General features: G+C 44.5%; 1 protein-coding gene across 12 annotated transcripts in view; it reads right to left on the bottom strand.

Moving 5' to 3' along the window:
• Positions 1 to 18,618: 18,618 nt before the first annotated feature.
• CAMTA1 (calmodulin binding transcription activator 1) overlaps positions 18,619 to 23,524 on the bottom strand; it is a 2,106,456-nt gene continuing 2,101,550 nt past the window's right edge. For all 12 annotated transcript variants that reach the window (XM_077458256.1, XM_077458247.1, XM_077458246.1 and 9 more), the window contains one exon: positions 18,619 to 22,796. In XM_077458256.1, the coding sequence (XP_077314382.1) occupies positions 22,733 to 22,796 (64 nt within the window). In that variant the 3' untranslated portion in view covers positions 18,619 to 22,732. The remainder of the gene's footprint in view (positions 22,797 to 23,524) is intronic.

The raw sequence follows: 23,524 nt of genomic DNA on the forward strand, positions 1-23,524 counted from the left end.
GAGAGCCGTGCCGCCCAGCCGTCTCAGCCTGATGGAAAAAAGGCGGGAAAATGCCCAGGACGTGCACAGGAAGTGACTTCAACCTGATGGGAAAATGCCCAGAAGGCGTACAGGAAGTGACCTCAACGTGATGGAAAAAGGCGGGAAAATGCCCAGGAGGCGCACAGGAAGTGACCTCAACCTGATGGAAAAAGGTGGGAAAATGCCCAGGACACACACAGGAAGTGACCTCAACCTGATGGAAAAAGGCGGGAAAATGCCAGGAGGCGCACAGGAAGTGACCTCAACCTGATTGAAAAAGTTGGGAAAATGCCCAGGAGGCGCACAGGAAATTACCTCAGCCTGATGGAAAAAAGGCGGAAAAATGCCCAGGACGTGCACAGGAAGTGACCTCAACCTGATAGAAAAAGGTGGGAAAATGCCCAGGTGGCGCACAGTAAGTGACCTCAACCTGATGGAAAAAGGTGGGAAAATGCCCAGGAGGCGCACAGGAAGTGACCTCAACCTGATGGAAAAAAGGCGGAAAAATGCCCAGGACACACACAGGAAGTGACCTCAACCTGATTGAAAAAGGTGGGAAAATGCCCAGGAGGCGCACAGGAAATTACCTCAGCCTGATGGAAAAAAGGCAGAAAAATGCCCAGGACGTGCACAGGAAGTGACTTCAACCTGATGGAAAAAGGTGGGAAAATGCCCAGGAGGCGCACAGGAAATTACCTCAGCCTGATGGAAAAAAGGCAGAAAAATGCCCAGGACGTGCACAGGAAGTGACCTCAACCTGATGGAAAAAGGCGGGAAAATGCCCAGGACGTGCACAGGAAGTGACCTCAACCTGATGGAAAAAGGCGGGAAAATGCCCAGGAGGCGCACAGGAAGTGACCTCAACCTGATGGAAAAAGGTGGGAAAATGCCCAGGAGGCACACAGGAAGTGACCTCAACCTGATGGAAAAAAGGTGGAAAAATGCCCAGGACGTGCACAGGAAGTGACCTCAACCTGATGGAAAAAGGTGGGAAAATGCCCAGGAAGTGACCTCAAACTTCCCTATATAAGCTCAGCCCAGAAACTGCCAAATTGCTGGATTATCTTCAGTCCCCCCCTTGTTCCTGTGCTAGTGTGTGATCTGTCTGAACTTGTTGTGACCTGGAAACCTGTTTGACTACTCTTGAGTCTTGATTACTGCTTGCCATTGAACTTGGATTTGTACCTTGACCTTTCTACTTCTTTGCCCCTTTTGTACTCAGCTACCAGATTGGAACTGACCCCGGCCTGGATCTTGACCATTCTTCTTCTGATTAACCCTTTTATGCTTCGTTGCCAAACTGGACTTGACCTCGGCTCGGATCCCGGACTAAGGCTTGCATCGTGCTCCGCACCCCTAGCACCCATGCCACTCGGTGTCCACCAAGTCTCTGTCAACATCTCCAGAGGCTTTAAGGATCCGAGGTGCAAGGGAGGCCTCCCCACTACTCTCTGAATTCTGTCTTTTAGCCAGTTTTCAATCCATTTACAAACAGTTTTTTCCAAGCCTGTAGACTTTACCTTACACATGAGCCGTGTGTGGGGAACAGTGTCAAATGCTTTTGCAAAGTCCAAGTATACCACGTCCACCACTCTGCCAGTATACCACGTCCACCGCCACCCCTCTGTCCAAGAAAACCACGTCCACAGCCTCCGTCTGTCCAAGTATACCACTTCCACAGCCTCCCTCTGTCCAAGTATACCACGTCCACAGCCTCCCTCTGTCCAAGTATACCACGTCCACAGCCTCCCCTCTGTCCAAGTATAGCACGTCCACAGCCACCCCTCTGTCCAAATATACCATGTCCCAGTGGCGGCCCGTCCATTAGGGGCGCACATGTGTCGTCCCCTATTCATGCATCCGGCCCCCTAATCTACATGCGGGGCGCCGGATGCATAGATTTCAATGTTTTGATTTTTTTGAAGAATGTGATTAGAGCCAGAGGCTCTAATTGGCTTCAGAAAAGGGTGCGCCACAAGCTCACCCACTTGTGTGACAATAGCAAATTAATATTCGCTACTGTCTTCCTGATTCTCCTCCCCGCCAATCAGGAAGCAGTTCCTGAGTCCCGATTGGCCATGGAATCTTAGGACTTCCGACCAATCGGGTCTCAGTCAGGACCCACTTCCTGTTTTGCCTGGAGGAGAAGCGATGACCTCGGAGCGAGGAACTGCAGCCTGGATCCTGCCTGATCTGCCTCCTTCCTAAGGTAAGGAGGCCTCTGATCGCCGCACACTCCCATCTGCCCTGCATGAGGGGAATCGCCGCATTCCCATCTGCCTCCCGGGGGAGGGGGTTGGCGTTGGTTTGCCGGCCCCCCCAAATTTGAGCACCAGTCTCCACTGCCACATCCACAGGATACCACAGCCACCCCTCTGTCTAAGTATACCATGTCCACAGCCACCCCTCTGTCCAAGTATACCACATCCACCCCTATGTCCAAGTATACCACAGCCACCCCTCTGTCCAAGTATACCACGTCCACAGCCCCCCTCTGTCCAAGTATACCATGTGCATAGCCACCCCTCTGTCAAAGTATACCACATCCACAGCCCCCCTCTGTCCAAGTATACTATGTGCACAGCCACCCCTCTGTATAAGTATACCACGTCCACAGCCCCCCTCTGTCCAATAAAACCACAGCCTCCCTCTGTCCAAGTATACCACGTCCACAGTCTCCCCTCTGTCCAAGTATAGCACGTCCACAGCCTCCCCTCTGTCCAAGTATACCACGTCCACAGCCTCCCCTCTGTCCAAGTATACCACGTCCACAGCCACCCCTCTGTCCAAGAAAACCCCATCCACAGCCTCCCTCTGTCCAAGTATACCATGTCCACAGCCACCCCTCTGTCCAAGAAAACCACATCCACAGCCTCCCCTCTGTCCAATTATACCAAGTGCACAGCCACCCCTCTGTCCAAATATACCACGTCCACAGCCACCCCTCTGTCCAAGAAAACCATGTCCACAGCCACCCCTCTGTCCAAGAAAACCATGTCCACAGCCTCCCCTCTGTCCAATTGTACCAAGTGCACAGCCATCCCTCTGTCCAAATATACCACGTCCACAGCCACCCCTTTGTCCAAGAAAACCATGTCCACAGCCACCCTTCTGTCCAATAAAACCACATCCACACCCACCCCTCTGTCCAAGTATACCAAGTCCACAGCCACCCCTCTGTCCAAATATACCACGTCCACAGCCACCCCTCTGTCCAAGAAAACCACGTCCACAGCCACCCCTCAGTCCAAGAAAACCACATCCACAGCCTCCCCTCTGTCCAAGTATACCACGTCCACAGCCTCCCCTCTGTCCATGAAAACCACGTCCACAGCCTCCCCTCTGTCCAAAGTATACCACGTCCACAGCCTCCCCTCTGTCCAAAGTATACCATGTCCACAGCCACCCCTCTGTCCAAGTATACCATGTCCACAGCCACACCTCTGTCATTGCACAAAGGTGATCATGTGGTAAAGGGCTGTTGTGATTGGCCCTTTACCTCGATCTGTGATTAGCTGAGTGCAAAGTACTCAGCAATCACAGAGCATGCTGTCTGGGCACCACAGGGTGGCACGAGGGCAGCGCGATCACGGAAGCACATCATGTACGCCTTCTGGCAAAGTAAGCCTGCACTGTAGCCGTATTTCGTCTATAGCATGGGCAAAAACCGGTTAAACTCTCCAGTATCTTCCCAACTATAGAAGTTAAATGAAAGTGATTGTAAAGGAAAAGTGTGTGTGTGTGTGTGTGTGTGTGTGTGTGTGTGTGTGTGTGTGTGTGTATATATATATATATATATATATATATATATATATATATATATATATATATAAAGAATAACAAACATGTCATACTTATTGACATTGACTCACACCCACACAGGTTAAACTGGATGGACTGGTGTCCTAATTCAACCTACTTACATACCATATTTATTGACACCAATGTTAATAGTTATTTTCCACCAATGTTGGGAATAATTATTGCACTCTCTGACCCCAATGCTGAGGATTATTACTGTGTTAACTGACACCAATGATGGAGGTTGTTATTGCGTCCACTGAGACCAATGGGGTTAACCACTAACCGACCAGCCGCTCCAGTTATACTGCGGCAACATGGCTCGGCTGCACGAATCGGCGTCATGCTATGTCGGTACAACAGATGGTCACTAGGGGGTGCCTGTGCTCAGCCGGAGCCACGCACGCGTGCCCCCTGCTCGCCCACGAAGCCGATGCGAGTGCCCATCGGTCGCGATCACCACTGGGCTCCAGCGATGGCTCGGGGCACACAGAGAACACACAGTTTCCGGCTCTCTGAGGGGAGAACAGTCCCCTCCCCCCTTCAGTTAGAACACACAGTAGGACACACTTAACCCCTTCACTGCTCCCTAGTGGTTAACCCCTTCACTGCCAGTGAAATTTGTACAGTAATGAATGCAATTTTATAGCACTGATCGTTGTAAAAATGCCAATGGTCCCAAAAATGTGTCAAAATTGTCCACCATAATGTCGCAGTCCCAATAAAAATCTCAGATCGCTGCCATTACTAGTAAAAAAAAAAAATAATAATAAAAATTGCATAAAACTATGCCATATTTTGTAGACGCTATAACCTTTCCGCAAACCAATCAATATACGCTTATTGTGATTTATTTATTTTTTTTACCAAAAATATGTAGAAGAATACGTATCAACTGGGGATGAACTTCGAGTTCGAGTCAAACTCATGTTCGACTCGAACATTGCCTGTTCAGCGAACAGTGAACAATTTGGGCTGTTCGCGGCAAATTCGAAAAGCCGGAACACCCTGTACAAGTCTATGGGAGAAATCTAAAGTGCTAATTTTAAAGGCTAATATGCAAGTTACTGTCCTAAAAAGTGTTTGGGGACCCGGGTCCTGCCCCAGGGGACATGGATCAATGCAAAAAAAGTTTTAAAAACGGCCGTTTTTTCAGGAGCATTGATTTTAATAATGATTAAAGTGAAACAATAAAAGTGTAATATTCCTTTAAATTTTGGGGGGTGTCTATAGTATGCCTGTGAAGGGGCGCATGTTTCCCGTGCTTAGAACTGTCCCTGCACAAAGTGTCATTTCGCAAGGAAAAAAAGTATTTTAAAATCACTTTGAATTGTCGGCTCCCGTAATACAGAGAACACTCAATGAGTGTTCTCTGTATTACGGGAGCCGACAATTCATTCATTGATAAAACAAAAAGCGTAGGGTTCCCCTAAATTCAGTTACCAGGCCCTTCAGGTCTGGTATGGATATTAAGGGGAACCCCGCCTCAAATTTAAAAAAGAATTGACGTGGGGGTCCCCCTAAAATTCCATACCAGACCCTTTATCCGAGCACGCAACCCAAGAGAGCGCCCCCCCCCCTCCTGAACCGTACCAGGCCACATGCCCTCAACATTGGGAGGATGCTTTGGGGGTCTGTGACCCCTCAAAGCACCATGTCCCCATGTTGATGAGGACAAGTGCCTCACCCCCACAACCCTGGCCGGTGGTGGTTGTGGGGGTCTGCGGGTGGGGGGCTTATCAGAATCTGGAAGCCCCCTTTAACAAGGGGACCCCCAGATCCCGGCCTCCCCCTGTTTGAAATGGTAAGGGGGTACAAAAGTACACCTACCATTTCACAAAGAAAATGTAAAAAATGGTTAAATAAGACAAACACACTTTTGAAAAATTCCTTTATTAAAAATAAAAAAAATATTCCAGCGGTGCTAATCCACTCTTGCTATCCAGCGATGGATGATCATCCCTCCGGGGTCCAGCGATGGCTGATCTGATCCAGCAACGGGTGATTTTCAGTCCAGCGCAGTCCATCCATGCATCCGTCTTCTGTCTCCACTGAGGAGACACTGCGGGGATCCCAGAGCTGACATTTCTTATATTAGGAGGGCGGGGCTACCCGTCACCTGACCCCGCCCCTCTGACACTGGTGAGGGAGGCCAGGGGTTCCCCAATGACCTATGGGTGACCCCGCCCCCTCTGATGTAATGCAGGTTTCTGCTAATTCCAAATATAAACGCAGGTTTCCGTTACATCAGAGGGGGGCAGGGTCACCCATACAACATTGGGGAACCCCTGGCCTCCCTCACCAGCGTCAGAGGGGGTGGGGTTAGGTGACAGGTGGCCCCACCCTCCTAATATAAGAAACGTCAGCGCTGGGATCCCCGCAGTGTCTCCTCAGTGGAGACAGAAGACGGATGCATGGATGGACTGCTCTGGACTGAAAATCACCTGTCGCTGGATCAGATCAGCCATCGCTGGACCCCGGAGAGATGATCATCCGTCGCTGGATAGCAAGAGTGGATTACCACCGCTGGAATATTTTTTTTATTTTTTTTTATTTTTAATAAAGGAATTTTTCAAAAGTGTGTTTGTCTTATTTAACCATTTTTTACACTTTCTTTGTGAAATGGTAGGGGTACTTTTGTATCCCCTTACCATTTCAAACAGGGGGGGCCGGGATCTGGGGGTCCCCTTGTTAAAGGGGGCTTCCAGATTCTGATAAGCCCCCCGCCCGCAGACCCCCACAACCACCGGCCAGGGTTGTGGGGACGAGGCCCTTGTCCCCATCAACATGGGGACATGGTGCTTTGAGGGGTCACAGACCCCCAAAGCATCCTCCCAATGTTGAGGGCATGTGGCCGGGTACGGTTCAGGAGGGGAGGCGCTCTCTCGTCCCCCCCTCTTTTCCTGCAGCCTACCAGGTTGCATGCTCAGATAAAGGGTCTGGTATGGATTTTTAGGGGGACCCCCCACGGCAATTTTTTTTTAAGTTCCCCTTAATATCCTTACCAGACCTGGTAATTGAATTTAGGGGAACCGCACGCTTTTTTTTTTTTATCAATGAATGAATTGTCGGCTCCGTAATACAGAGAACACTCATTGAGTGTTCTCTGTATTACGGGAGCCAACAATTCAAAGTGATTTTAAAAGACTTTTTTTCCTTGCGAAATGACACTTTGTGCAGGGACAGTTCTAAGCACGGGAAACATGCGCCTCTTCACAGGCATACTATAGACACCCCCCAGGTACGAAATTTAAAGGAATATTACACTTTTATTGTTTCACTTTAATCATTTTAAAATCACTGCTCCTGAAAAAACTGCAGTTTTTAAAACTTTTTTTTGCATTGATCCATGTCCCCTGGGGCAGGACCCGGGTCCCCAAACACTTTTTAGGACAGTAACTTGCATATTAGCCTTTAAAATTAGCACTTTAGATTTTGAACGTTCGAGTCCCATAGACTTTAATAGGGTTCTAAATTTCACACGAAGTTTAGGTCTGTTCGCAGGTTCTGGTGCGAACCGAACAGGGGGGTGTTCGGCTCATCCTTAGTATCAACCTAAATATACTTTTTATATATTTTGGGGGGATATTTATTATAGCAAAAAGTAAAAAAAAAAATTGTCGAATCTTTTGTTTATAGTGCAAAAAGTAAAACCCGCAGCGTTGATCAAATACCACCAAAAGAAAGCTCTATTTGTGGGAAAAAAAGGATGTCAATTTTGTTAGGGAGCCACGTCGCACGACCGCGCGATTATCAGTTAAAGTGACACAGTGCCGAATCGCAAAAAGTGCTCTGGTCTTTGGGCAGCCTAATGGTCCGGGGCTGAAGTGGTTAATAACACAGGTGTCAGGGGTTATTATTGCACTCACTGACACCATAGTTTAGGGTTAACATTACACACTGAAGACATTTTGTGGGTTTTTATTGCATCCACTGACTCTTAGATGGGCATCTTAGTGAATGCAATATACAGGGAATTGGAAAATGGTATTTACATTGGCTAACACACCCACACAGGTTGAACTGGTTGCCTAATTCAGCCGACTTGCATACTATATTTATTGACACCAATGTTGGTGGTTATTATCCACAAATGTTGGGGGTTATTATTGCACTTAATGACACCAATATTGGGTGTTATTATTGCTTCCACTGACACCAATGTTGGGGATAATTATTCCGTCCACTGAAGCCAGTGTTGGGGTTTATTATTGCACTTACTGAAAACAATGTTGCAGGTTATTATTGCACTGACTGACACCAATGTTGGGGGTTATAATTGTGTCCACTGGCTCCATTGTTGGGGGTTATTATTGTGCCCGCTGGCTCCAATGTTGGGGGTTATTATTGTGCCCGCTGGCTCCAATGTTGGGGGTTATTATTGTGTCCGCTGGCTCCAATGTTGGGGGTTATTATTGTGTCCGCTGGCTCCAATGTTAGGGGTTATAATTGTGTCTGCTGGCTCCAATGTTGGGGGTTATTATTGTGCCCACTGGCTCCAGTGTTGGGGGTTATTATTGTGCCTGCTGGCTCCAATGTTGGGGGTTATTATTGTGCCCGCTGGCTCCAATGTTGGGGGTTATTATTGTGCCCACTGGCTCCAATGTTGGGGGTTATTATTGTGTCCGCTGGCTCCAATGTTGAGGGTTATTATTGTGTCCGCTGGCTCCAATGTTGAGGGTTATTATTGTGCCCGCTGGCTCCAATGTTGGGGGTTAATTTTGTGCCCGCTGGCTCCAATGTTGGGGGTTAATTTTGTGCCCGCTGGCTCCAATGTTGGGGGTTATTATTGTGATTGCAGTGCAAGAGGACTTCCCAGTAAAAACCTTTTACAATGCCTAAGACCCCTTTCACACTGGGGCGTTTTTCAGGCATTTTTCATGCGCTTTAGCGTTAAAAAATACGCCTGAAAGAAGCCGCAACTGCAATCCCAATGTAAAAGCCTGAGTGCTTTCACACCGAGATCCCTTTCATACTGGGGCGTTTTTCAGGTGCTTCAGCGTTAAAAAATACACCTGAAAGAAGCTGCAACTGCAATCCCAATGTAAACGCCCGAGGCGCTGCGCTGGCAGGGCGTCAAAAAAAGTCCTGCAAGCAGCTTCTTTGCAGCGCTTTTGGAGCGGTGAATAAAGCGCCCCTTCCCATTGAAATCAATGGGAAGCGCCTGTAAAACGCCAGAAAAACGCCTGAAAAACGCTATTGGCAGCAGCCTTTTGTGGGCGCTTTTAACCCTTTATTTGGCCACTAGCAGGGGTTAAAAGCGCCCCAATAACGCTCGAAAAACGCTGGTAAAGCGCTGCTAGTTTAAGCGGCGCTTTACGAGCGTTTTTCGGGCGCTGACATTGTGAAATGGTTCTTAAAGCACTTGGGCTTTCACATTGGGACTGCAGATGAGGCTTCTTTCAAGCGCTTTACAGGCGCTTTTTTTAACGCTAAAGCGCCTGAAAAACGCCTGAAAAACGCCCCAGTATGAAAGGGGTCTAAGAGTAAACCCTTAGGGGTAAGTGCATTGGCAAAGGGGGGATCACACGGAGCACGAGGCTGTTGTTTATATGCAAGGTGTGCTGTGGATTCTTTGAGAAGACTCTCCTATCAAACCTAAGAGCTTTGGGATCACAACACTCCTTTTTATGAACTTTTCCATTCTTTCGACTCTTAAGCCCCGTACACACGAGAGGACTTATGTCCAACAGACTTCCGAAGGAGTTCCGTCGGAGTTCTGCTGGAATTCCGACGGAGTTCTGACAGACTTTTCGGCTGAGCGGACTTGGCCCCACACGATCACACTAAACTCCGACGGATTCGAACGTGATGACGTACGACTCGGCTCGAATAAGGAAGTTCATAGCCAGTAGCCAATAGCTGCCCTAGCGTCGGTTTTAGTCCGTCGGAGTAGCATACACACGAGCGGATTTTTCGAAGGGGACCGGGTCCGGCGGAGTTCCTTCGGAAAAATTTGAAGCATGTTCCATATTCTAAAGTCCTTCGGACTTTGGCGAGTCAAAAGTCCGTTGCAGCCCACACACGATCGGATAGTCTGACGGACTCAGTTCTTCGGACTTTGGATGTTGAAAAGTCCGCTCGTGTGTACGTGGCATTAGTTTTCCCTATAGTGTATATATATATATATGTATGGTACTCATTTTATTTTTATAGCGCTGTTAATGTGTAGGTACTGTGTTTAGCGGAATTTTGAGATTGTACCTGCACATATTTTATTTTATTATATATGATTATCATAACAGCAGCTGTATACATAGAGAGAGATTTGTCCTTGTAGTGCGCTTGGATCGGTTTCACGATTTGATTGTGTGACTGATAATTTGTGATTGTCCGCTGGCTCCAATGTTGGGGGTTATAATTGTGTCTGCTGGCTCCAATGTTGGGGGTTATAATTGTGTCCGCTGGCTCCAATGTTGGGGGTTATAATTGTGTCCGCTGGCTCCAATGTTGGGGGTTATAATTGTGTCTGCTGGCTCCAATGTTCGGGGTTATTATTGTGTCCGCTGGCTCCAATGTTGGGGGTTATTATTGTGTCCGCTGGCTCCAGTGTTGGGGGTTATTATTGTGTCTGCTGGCTCCAATGTTGGGGGTTATTATTGTGTCCGCTGGCTCCAATGTTGGGAGTTATTATTGTGTCCGCTGGCTCCAATGTTGGGGGTTATTATTGTGTCCACTGGTTCCAATGTTGGGGGTTATAATTGTGTCTGCTGGCTCCAATGTTGGGGGTTATTATTGTGTCTGCTGGCTCCAATGTTGGGGGTTATTATTGTGTCTGCTGGCTCCAATGTTGGGGGTTATTATTGTGTCTGCTGGCTCCAATGTTGGGGGTTATAATTGTGTCCGCTGGCTCCAATGTTGGGGGCTATTATTTTGCCCGCTGGCTCCAATGTTGGGGGTTATTATTGTGCCCGCTGGCTCCAATGTTGGGGGTTATAATTGTGTCCGCTGGCTCCAATGTTCGGGGTTATTATTGCACTCATAACACAAGTGTTGGGGGGTATCTTTGCTCTCACTGACATCAATGGTAGGGGGTCCAACAGTGTGTAACCAAACTGACAGTGTCTGTTAGGAGGGACAGAGTGTGGCCTGGCTGTCTCGTGCCCAAGTGGAAAGATGTCCAATGAAATTATGAGCCCTACATTTTCCCTCCTCATCAGGAACCTTTCCCTGCTGCTAGTCCTCTCCCTACCAGATGAGGTACATGTCCCCACTCTACCCACTCGCAAATGCGTGCCAAGCCTGGGAACCAGGCTCTGCCTGATCCAAGATGGCTGCTAGAATCACATGGGGCAGCAGCATCCAACCGGATAGCTTCCCCAGTGTCCCAGGAAGCCATAAAGGGACCATGTTCCCCTTTCCAACTGCACTGCTGCTGAGCGCCACCTGCAGTGGAGAAAGTAGACTGCACCTGCCTAAATGCTGACACCAAGGTTGGGGGGTCATTATTACATTCACTGACACCCATGATGGGCATTAATATTGTGTCCTATGACATCAATGTTGGGGGTTATTATTGCACTTACTGACATCAATATGATGGGGTTATTATTTCTTCCCCTGACTCCAGTGGTTGTGGGGTTACTAATGTTGTCACTGAAACCAATGTTGGGAGTTATTAATGTACACACTGACACCAATGTTGGGGGCTATTATTGCACATATTGACACCGATGCTGAGGTTTATTATTATTATATCCAATGACGACAATGTGGGGCTCTAGTATTGCGTGCACTGACATTACTGTTGGGGGTTATTATTGCGCTCACTGGCACCAATCTTTTTAGTTATTATTGCAGAAATACTGAGACCAGTATTGGGGTTATTTTGTGCACTTAAGGACACCAATGTTGGGGGGGTTAGCATTGCGCCCACTGACGTCAGTGTTGTGGGGTTATTATTGCACTCTCTGACGCCACTTTTGAAGGTTAATATTGCATATATGGTCATCAGTATTGGGGGGGGGGGTTATTGCACCCACTGACCTCATTGAAGAGGGTTATTAGTGCATCCACTGACACCAATGTTAGAATGGGACAAATAACCCCTTGTTTGAAAAAGGTGTGGACCCCTTGGCTTTCTTACCTACAGGTGCCGAACACTAAGGAGTGACATTGGGCCAGTTCCGGGTTGGACTCCTAGGCAGGTAGGTTCTCACTTCCTTTCCTTTTTCAAACTCACTCTTTTCTATCTCTTTACTCGGGTGCAAGATAGGGCATCTAGTTGGGCCATTGTCTCGACTTTAGGGTTTCTGTTTAGGTTTTGTATATAACGATATCCCTTAAAGGACATGTTGCTGATACACTTGGTTTTTCTAAGTATATAATCATTTTTAGGGTAGTCTACTCTGTGTTAGGTGACAAGGCCCACGGGTTGTTTGGCCTCTTTTTGGACTATAACCGAACATGTTTCTCAATACAAGTCTCCTCATAGTTGGCCATTCTGTCGCAGTTCCTGATACCCATTGGTGGATTTCCATGGATTTCTGTCTTAAAAAGGAACTGCAGTCTGCTCACATCATTTGTAACAAAAACATCTTGTCCATTCTGAAACTTCCCTCCAACCACTTTACATATTATTGCCAAATATTCTGCAGAAATCTCCCTCCACTGAGTCTGACTGCAGCCATTTTAACTGCGGGCCAGCTGAAGCTGCTGCCTGTTCACTTCCTGGATTTACACAGACACACAGAGGCACACCTCCAGCTCTCATTGGCCCACTTATGACTCATCCCCCCTCCATTCCTGGCAAACTCACACCAGAGAGAGAGAGAGAGAGAGAGAGAGAACTGTGCATGATGTCATAAGCCTAGGCTAATGACCAGACAAGAAACAGGAAGTGGGCTGTATAATAGGATTTTTATAACAGCTTACCTGTAAAATTCTTTTTTTGGAGTACATCACAGGACACAGAGGTGCCTCCCCTCTTCTAATACACATATATTGCTTTGCTACAAAAACTGAGGTACTCCCAGTAGTGGGAGGGGTTATATAGGGAGTAGACTTCTTGTCTTAGGGTGTGCCAGTGTCCATCACCTGAAGGTGACTGATAACCCACATAGAAACTACTATGGCTCTGTGTCCCGTGATGTACTCCAAGAAAAGGATTTTACAGGTAAGCTGTTATAAAAATCCTATTTTCTTAATCGTACATCATGGGACACAGAGCCATATTAATTACTACATGGGATGTTCCAAAGCAATGCCATTTGAGGGGAGGGAGAAACAGAAAAAAAACGGCTGCCATCAGACGTGAGGATCTATACTGCTGCTTGCAGAACACTGCACCCGAAGGCCGCATCCTCATGTCCTTTTACATCCACCTGATAGAACCCGGTGAATGTATGGACCGAAGACCAAGTAGCAGCCTTGCAGATCTGAGTAATGGATGCTTGGTGTTGCACTGCCCAGGAAGCACTGACTGCCCTGGTAGAGTGCGCTCTAACTTGGAAGGGAGGAGTTTTCCCCTTCAAACCATAAGCTTGGATAATAACCTGCCAAATCCACTTAAAAATAGTAGACTTTGATGCTGCCTGGTCTTCCTGGGACCTTCTGGCAGTACAAATAAAACATTAGTTTTACTTATCTGAGCCGTTGCTTTCAGATAGTTTCTGACTGCTCTCACTACATCAAGTGAGTGCAAAGACTTTTGCTGTGCAGAACTAGGTTCTGGAAAAAAGGAAGGCAGGATAACATCTTGGTTCAGATGAAAACCTGATACTACCTTAGGTAGAAAGGACGGGTGGGGTCACAACACCACCCTGTCTTTATGGACAATCAAATATGGCTCTTTACAAGAAAAAGCAGCCAACTCTGATACTCTTCTAGCCAAAGAGATAGCCACCAGAAAAAACGATTTCCTTGCCAAAAGGACTAATGGATAATGACGCATCGGCTCAAAAGGCTGATTTTGTAACACCGATAAAACCAGATTCAAATCCCATGGACGCAAAGGGGATCTGACTGGTGAATTTATACGCATTACCCCCCCCCCCCCCCATATAAAGGCCCGGATTAAGGAATGTGAAGCAAGCGGTCTTTGAAAGAACACTGATAAGGCCAAGATTTGACCCTTGATAGAACGCAAGGCCAGCTTAATTTCTACTCCCAGCTGTAGAAAAGTAAGGATTCTACTTATGACATACTTCCGGTGATGCCATCTCTTGGATTCACACCAAGAGACATAGGATTTCCAGACCCAATAATAAATGAGTCTGGAGGCTGGCTTTCTAGAATTAATCAGGGTAGAAATCACCAAACCTGAAAGCCCCCGATTTTTTTTAGAATATGGGCTTCAATAGCCAAACCCCTAAATTTAGCATTTGTAAAGAAGGATGGAATACTGGACCCTGTGGGAGCAGGTCTGGGCGCAGTGGAAGGGACCATGGGTCTCCTACTGCCATGTTTACAATCTCTGTATACCAGGATCTTCTGGGCCATGCTGGGGCTACCAGAATTACTGGCTTCCCCTCCTGCTTGATTCTGCAAAGAAGCCGTGGTATCAATTGTACTGGAGGGAATGCATAAATAAGTGAAAACTACTGACGGGCTACTAACACATCTGTTCCGCATGCAAGTGGGTCCCTTGTCCTTGACACAAAGTTGATTAACTTCTTGTTGAACCTGGATGCCAATAGGTCCACATCTGGGGTGCCCCATTTTTGGCAAATCACCCGAAAGATGTCAGGGTGAAGAGACCATTTCCCTGGAAACGCCTGCTGGCAGCTTAAAAAATCTGCCTGCCAATTCTCAATGCCAGGAATAAAAACTGCAGACAGGCAAGGTACATGCTTCTCTGCCCAAACCAGTATATGGTTCACTTCCCTCTGGGCTGCGAGACTTCTGGTGCCCCCTTGGTGATTGATGTAGGCTAACACTGTAGCATTGTGGGATTGAATCCTGACGGGCCAATTCTGTAACCTGGGCGTCCAGGCCCATAGAGCCAGACGTACTGCCTGAATCTCTAGGATGTTGATGGGCAAGGTCTACTCGACCCTGGACCATTTCCCTTGGACTGTAGCCACCTCTAGGCCTGCTCCCCAGCCTGACAGACTGGCATCCATCGTCACAATTTTCCAAGTAAGCGGCATGAAGGATTTTCCCTTCTGGAAATTCTTGGCTACCTACCAACTGAGGTTGTGACAAATTTACGGGGTCAGATAGATCGGTAAGTCCAAGGCTTGGATTTTCTTGTTCCAAGCCGACAAGATCCTGTTTTGAATTAAATTGAGCATAGGGGACTGCTTCAAATGAAGCCACCATCTTCCCCAATAATCTCATGCATAGGCGGATGGAAGGATTCTTCTTTGCCTTAATCAGCTGGACCAGCTCCTTTATAGCAGTAACCTTTGATTGGGGCAAAAACACCTTTCTCTGGGCTGTGTCTATGAGCAGGTCCAGGTACTCCAGCCTTTTTACTGGCTGTAAGGCTGATTTCTCGAAGTTGAGGATCCACCCTAAGTATTCCAGATACTTAACCGTAGTGGACACACTCTGATTTAGGCAAGCAACTGACTGATCTACTAACAGCAGATTGTGTAGATATTCCATCACCGTTATACCCCAGGTCCTTAGCCTTGCCAGGGGTGGAGGTAGCACTTTTGTGAATACCCGAGGGGCAGTAGCCAACCCAAAGGGTAGGGCCACAAATTGGAAATGGTGATTCTCTACTGCAAAATGTAGGAACTTTTGGTGAGCGGGAATGGTGGAAACTCCTGAAACTCCAGTTTGTAACCTAGAGAAACTATGGAGATGACCCATTTTTTCTGGATCTCTTCCTGCCAAGTCTCTGAAAACTACAGAAGCCTTCCCCCCACCCGACCGAGCTGGGGCGCTCCTGCAAAGGGAGGCCTTGGGACTCTGCTTTGTAGGCTTTTGGCTCGTGGGTCTGACCTTGAGGTCTACTTCTAGAGGCTGATGGCTGAGGCCGTCGTGATTGCCTGGAGGCTGTTGTCCCTGGACCTGGAGAGGATGAACGCTTAAAGGAAGGACATTTATTCTTCTTTTTCACTGGTAAAAGGGTACTTTTACCACTTGTATTTGTCCAAAGCCTCACCGAACAGCCTTTCCCCGTGAAAGTGAAATCCAGTCAACATCATTTTGCATGGTGATTTGGCTGACCAGTGCTTTAGCCACAGACTCCTGCGCATCTGCACTAGCAACAGAACGAGGCGAGATGTCTGATGAATAGAGTCTTTAACCGGTTCCCAATCAGCGCACGCCGATATACGTTGGCAGAATGCCACGGGCAGGCATATTGGCGTACAGGTACGATCAATCTTTAATGCCGCCCTGCCATCGCGAGCGCTGGTCGGGACCCCCGTGAGTCAGGTCGGGGCGGCTGAATGAGGAAATGCCGTAGTAAACAGCATTTCCCCGTTCTGCCTAGCAACTAGTGACGCTGATCTCTGCTCCATGTGATTGGAGCAGAGATCAGTGTTCACTAAATTAAAGCCCAGCCCCCTACAGTTAGTAACACACCCCTAGGAACAAAAGGAAGCTCTTTTAAGGACTGACAGATGCCAATTGCTGCCACCGCAGGCTGAGCTACTGCCCCGGCCATAGCAAATGAGGTTTTTAGCAAAGATTCCAGTTTTTTATCCACTGGATCTCTAAATACCTGGGCATTGTCCACTGGAGAAGTTAGGCTTTTATTTAAGCAAGAAATAGCCGTGTCAACTGCTGGCACCCTCCATTTCTTGGTGAATCTCTCCTCCATTGGATAAAGTAAGGAAAACTTGATTGTATATAGTGTATACCACATTTACCGCTGACTAATGCAGAGTTGCAATGCAAGGAGATCAGCTAAAAGTAGTTGGATCTGTATGTGCGTTATAATTAATCGATTTAAAGAAAATTGATTAATCGAACATGAAAATTTTAATCAGTAACAGCCCTGATATATATGCTGCTAATGTGCCCCCTTAGGAAGTGCCTGGTTCCACCACCTTACATGCCCTGACGCTCCTGTGCAACGCCAACTTCTCAGTCCGAAAAGAGTGAAGCTTTTAAAAACTTTCAGCCCGCTCTACACTTGAGTCGTTAGTAACATGCATGCCGAAGCCACGTGCACGTCGGCTTGCACCTCGGCCCCGCCCCCTTTTCCCGCCACTGATCGTATCCTATTTAAGTCATGGATGCACGTGCCCACAAGACCGATGGCAGGGGGAGGGGAACAGGAGGAAGAAAATCAATTTTGGGGATCGCTGGTAGATGGGCGATTCCCCCCCCCCCCCCCACAAAACTCCCCTAATGGTTAGAGAGCAAGGAGAGGCTGCTGAACTCAACCAGAGCTGCTGCCACACTGAGCACTGTTAAACTGTGAGGAAGGTAAATGTATCAGGCATGTGTTTAGAGCTTTCACACCCTCTAGTGGTAAAAATAGGCACGACACCATTTACTTAAAAATAGAAGAAATCCATAGGTTTTCCTTCCCTCACCTTATCCAGAGGGATACTGCTGAAGACCAGATAGACCCAATCTTCACCCATCACGACAGGCCAAGCCATGACAGACCTTCAGGGACTGGGACCCCACTTATGGGGTCCTCTTTCCTGGACCTGTGTAGCACCCTGCCAGAAAACCTTTAGGTCAGCCATTCTCAACCAGGGTTCCGTGGAACCCTGGGGTTCCTGCAAAGGTTGCTAGGGGTTCCTTGAGCTGTGGCTGATGAACCACCTATTTGATGATGCCTACAGATTTCAAGGTTCAGCACCACTTAGCAAAGCCAGCAGCATGACACCAAATATCTTTTTAGTTGTCTTTAAGGGTGGCATTCTAAACACCACTTTAAGGGGAACATTCTTCTTATTGACCACTAATATAAGGAGCATCGTTCCTATTGATCCCTGATGATTTGGTTTTAGTAAGGGTTCCTTGAGACATGAAAATTATTTTTGGGGTTCCTCTAGGGTTAAAAGGTTGAGAAAGCCTGCTTTAGGTATTCAGAAGAAAGACCAAAGTGCTGGATCTTGGGGGTCCAGCTCTCCAGGGAGAAGCATTGCGGGCAAAGCCTTCTACTTCTTCCACGAGGCCCAGATACCATTCCTCTGCCTTATCAAGGCCCTTTGGACGGATCCGGTTGCATAGCTCCTTGACCCAGAAAGGATCCTGGTGGAGATTTTTCTTTAGAACTTCTTTACCCGTCACCTACATCTTAGACACTGGCAAAAAAACTGAGGTTCTCCCTGTAATGGAAGGAGTTATATAGGGTGGGGGCCTTCCTGTCTTGGGTGTGTCAGTGTCCATCACCTGAAGGTGACTGATAACCCACATAGAAACTACTATGGCTCTGTGTCCCGTGATGTACTCCAAGAAAAGGATTTTACAGGTAAGCTGTTATAAAAATCCTATTTTCTTAATCGTACATCATGGGACACAGAGCCATATTAATTACTACATGGGATGTTCCAAAGCAATGTCATTTGAGGGGAGGTGGCCTATAACCAACATAGTAATTAATATGGGTCTGTGTCCTGTGATGTACGATTAAGAAAAGGGATTTACTGGCAGAAAAAAAAATGTATTACTATCCAAAGTTAAAACAGCAAGGGCAGAGGATTTAATTTAAAAAAATGAGCGAAGTTCCGCTTTAACTCCTTACCCTTAAAACATGCCATCATTGATAACTTCTTGTTTGCTGTTCATGTTGACAGAGCCATTTTGCACTATTTTTTATTACATTATAATGTTTTTACTGAAAATGTAATAAAAAGGATTGAAACATAAAAATAAAATTTACCAAAAAAAAAGAGAAATAAAAAATAAGGCATAAGAGAAAAGAAACAGACACATGTGTAATATGGGGAATTTTAATTGTTTGTAATTTACAGCAGAAAGAATAGAAAGCATTCAGAAAACATTTTCCATAGTTTTAAGGGCAATTCAAAACATTTTGCATGGTTCCAGCAGCTGATTTCTTCAACAGATCCATTGATCTCAGTGATTTTTTTATTTTTTTATTTTTACATGCACAATTACAAAAATAAAACTTACAAAAAAGGAGACATCTATATTAGCTTTACATGCAAGCCTTGGGGACCCCCGTTTGGCGCCAACTACTGTGTGGAACTGCTGTAAGCGTGCAACCATGTAGGGATTTCACGTTATAAATTCTATTTCTCGCACACAGTACAGATGTTATTTATTTTTATTTTATTTTTTTTAATGTTCACAGAAGCTGAACATAAATAAAAAAAAAAAAAAAAAAAAAAAAAAAAAAAAAAAAAGAATCTAGAAAATTAAAATGCTGAGAGACAGAATACGTTTAACAATTACATATTATGACAGACTCCTGGCACTTGGGAAATGTTATGTATTCCATCCAAGTTAGCTGTTTTATGCATTTTTACATTCAAAATCCAAGATTTTTCACTGCCAGTAAAAGGTTTATTGCAAAAAAGTTGCTTTGACAGACACTCTCTTTTCATCTGAACAGCTCAATGCATCTGAAGTGCTAGAACAGGCCCTTGTGACTGCTTTTTTTCTGATGGTACAGTAACTTGGAAAGGTCCTGCAATGTTACTGAATTCGGAGAACGTTATCGACACACTGCACAACACCGACCTCAATGTGTATTTTTTTTTTAGTACAAATATACAGAGAATACAGCATTACAAGGGAGACCAGTACTCTTGCCAAGGTGAGAAAAAATTACATTCTTCATGAAAAGTGGAAATATTAATATACAGTTCCAGATAACAAAATTCAAAAAATTACGCTAATACTAATACACAACAGCAGTGTTATTCCAAAAAGGCTTTTTTTTTATTTTTATTATTATTATTATTGATATGTGTATTAATTTATTTTATTTTTTTTCATCCCGTTCCTTGTGAGTACATAATAAAATACATTCTACTTTGGAACACTCAATGTCCCGTCAAAAAAGAGCAGTATATATAATTATTTTTTTATCTTTTAATGTACAGACTATTCATAATGGTGGATTTGTGCGTGATCTTATGACAAGTATATAACCTATACATCATTGTTTTTTTTTTTTTTGTTTTTTGTTTTTTTTTCAGCTCATTCCTATCTGTACATCTCACATGAAAGGAAAATTAATTTGTTTAAAAAAATGCAGCAAGAGTACTGACCTCGTCAATTTTGAGCTTCATTTTCAAGCCTTTTTTTTTTTTTTGTCTTAAACGTCCTGGATAAAAGTTTCTTACATATGCACATTGTGTAATCTTTACATTTTACTTCTCAGTATAAAAAAAATATACAGTAGAAACTGTTGAAGTAGGGAAAAAAGGCTAGTACAACCTGAATAGTACTGTCTCCCTATACAATCAAATATGTTGCAGATTGTAAGTCTAAAAGTTCAAACAAACGCCGGCAATGAGTGCCAAAAAGTTTATTACCGAAGCACACTTTACTTTTTTTGTAACTCTCTTTCCTTTTAAATACTTTATAGTCTGAACACTTTGGCTTGTTCCTGTGTGGAAATATCTTATACCATGAGTCCCCTACAAGACCAGTTAGCGTCTTTTTTATTTTTTATTTATTTTTATTTCTTTTTTTTACTCCTTACACTTTTGTATTACACTTTCAGTTGTGTGCAATTATTAGTTAACATTTTCTGACTTCCAGCAAAGAGATATGAAAATGTGAAACATATTCTTTACTTTCATACTATTTGAGTTATTTATTTATTTATTTTTTTTTACTTTTTTCTTAGCATTTTATTGAGTTTGCCTACATTTTTTTTTATTGGCGTGAGTGTATGATTTTAAGCATATACAGTTTTTTGTTTTTTTTTTAATGAGTATTTGCTTTGCAAAACTAAATTTTCTTAAGCGATATAGCATTCACGTTACTTGGCACCATTGGCAAAAATAAGAAAAAAAAGAAAAAGATAAATAAGATTAAACATAAAAAATAATATAAAGTTATGTTTTGGTAGCCAAATATGAAATGTAAACATATCCGTTTATTAATGTTAATTAGCTTTTTTTTTTTTTCTAAGTCTAAATACAATAGCTCTTTTTTTTATTTTTTTTGCAGTTAATCATGCTTAGCAAAATGTTCTTCTAAAGAACATTTAAAATAAATTACTCTTATAGTGAAATAAAATTTTTGTTTCATTTTACAGACCATAGCCACTAATGCTTTGCTTTTTTTTTTTTTCACTTCTTTTGTGTTCTTGGTTTCATGCACATATCTTAATTTTATTTTTATTTTTATTAATATATACAATATATACAGACAACTCATCCACACATTTCCAATGCAGTTCAGCAATCTACACATATAAGGGATTCCAGCCGTGGTATTATCCTGCATCCAAAAAATGTATATTTGTTTGAAATAGTATTTCTCATTTCCATTCCCGCCTTCTGTATACAATTATTTCTCTTGTTCTTTTTTTTTTTGTTGTTGTTGTTGAGAAGTCCAAATATACTATTAACTGGCCAGCACGCAGCACCAATTGATTCTTAGGTGGCAAAATGTTCAGGCAATGTAAATGCAACCCTATGGGCAGTATGGGTAATCCCTATGGGCAGTATACGCAACCCCCTCTGGGAAGCAGGCAATCGATACACACAAGGTGTTTTTCTTTTATTTTTTCTTTATTTATTTTTTTTCTAGCTTCTATCTTCTGAGATTAAACTCAAACTAATACCTAAACATCAATGAACATCATGAAAAAAATATTTTTTTTTTTTTATATAGAAGATATAATCTTCATTCTGCTTACATATATCTTTTATATATAATTATTTGTGCATAACATAGAGGTCTCCGCTTTCAAAGTGGAGTTTTGCTAAATACTGGTAGAGGCAAGAAGTGTCAATGGTCAACTGTAAGTGGTCTGTAACCAAGTATTACAGGACAGCTTAATGGCGTCGTTGGCAGGATTATACTGAATCTGCATGTGTTTGAATATTTATCGTATATGGGGGGGGGGGGGGGGGTAGTAGTAATTATACCGTGCACACTCGTTTTTTGGTGAGATGGATATATCATACAGATTTTTTTTTTCTAATTCATTGTGAAGAAATGTGGAAACCAACCATTCTTGTGTCAGCTTTAATTATTATTATTATTATTTTTTTTTAGCAGATGCTGACTTTAGATCCTCCTCACTCAAGAGTAATGTGCACAATGCATAGATATGTTTTATATACATAGAATTTTGAATAAAATAATAAAAAAAAAAAAAAAGTCAAGCATAAAAACCACTCTTTACATGTGGTCAGGCTGACTCCTTCGCCACACTAAATGGCGGACACGTTTTTGCATCTCTTGAAGACGTATGGTGTTTCAACTACGTTCTAAGCATAATGGTATTCATTTCTATGCCTATAAAATTGCATGTTTTTTTTTTTTATGATGTATTTATGGTGGGGGGGGGGAGTACTAGAATTTTAGGAGGTGCTGTCCACGATGCAGCTCGGGTACGGACAGGTAAGACAGTCGAGCTATAAAGTATGGTCCAAAACCTTCCATTCGTTCAAGGATGTCCATGGCCTCCTTGTGAGTGATCGATGGCTGTGGGTTTAGCATTTCAGAATTTGCTTGTGCATTTCCACCTGTTGCTCAATAATTTTTGGTATAACATTTGAACAGTTCCACACGTTGTTTGAATTCAGCCCTATATGAATCTCAAGGGCTCCCAGGTCTCAGAGACTGGAGCGACGGTCAATCATCTCCTGGCGCCATATTTGTTTTATTTCCCATGATTCAACAGAAGATTAAATTCCAAGATGTCTTGCTGAACAAAGCAAAAGTTGTCCATGAAAGTGCAAATGCAATGACCAAAAAAGATTACTGTTAAAATCCTGCAGGTGATCTCTTGAAAACTGCAGTGTTTTTTTTTTTTGTTTGTTTGTTTTTTTATTTTTTTTTGTTTTTTGTTGCATGTCTCTGCTAAAAACAGAAAATGAAACAGTCCAAAAAAGCACTGTCACATTGCTAAGGGGCGCTGTTTTCTATCTTCAAGTTCCTTGGCCTTTTTCGATTCTTTCACTCTGAAAAACAAAAGAAATATAGAATTACATTGGCTAAAACCTGGGAATAAGTCCATTAATTGTCATTCTCATGTATAAATGTTTCCTCAGTAATGCTGGAGGACAACTAGGGACCAAACTGGGACAAAAGTAAAGTTTGGTTAGTGCATATGATCGTATCATTAACAGCAGTGCTAATAATTACAATGCTAAAGATAAATCTGATTTGCAATGGTTTGGTAAGTACACTTTGTAGATGACCCGGTACCTCTCAACGTATCCTCAAGATGATAGCCAATGTCAGCTAATCCTGGACTGAGAAAGAAATGTTCAGATAGATGGGTAATTTACACCTCCACAGCAGGCCCGCACTGGGACAAAAAAATAGGTCTGGGCATGTTTGTTTCCTTTTTACCTGGAGAGCCCCTTTAAGGTGCACCCTCTGTGTCCCCCAGCCCCCCCCCCCCCCACACTCCTCCTACCATAGCATGGACACCATTACCGGCCGTGACCTCTCACCGCCAGTAGCTCTCCTTCCTTCCCTCCCCCCCCTTTTGCCACAACCAACATGGCACCCACTGGTAGCCTCTTTCTCACCCTGGCCGCAACCGCTTCCGGCCGCCTCCAGCAACATGGCACATGCAACTTTATTGAGGTCACTGATGCATAGACAGGGACTGCAGCGCAAGGCAATGGTGCACCATGGGAGTTGTATCCCGGGGTCACGCTTCATGTGTGTATTTATGACA

Source organism: Lithobates pipiens, unplaced genomic scaffold (assembly GCF_037356315.1).
Source record: "Lithobates pipiens isolate NorthernLeopardFrog02 unplaced genomic scaffold, aLitPip1_a1.2 Scaffold_27, whole genome shotgun sequence".
Lineage (NCBI taxonomy): Eukaryota > Metazoa > Chordata > Amphibia > Anura > Ranidae > Lithobates > Lithobates pipiens.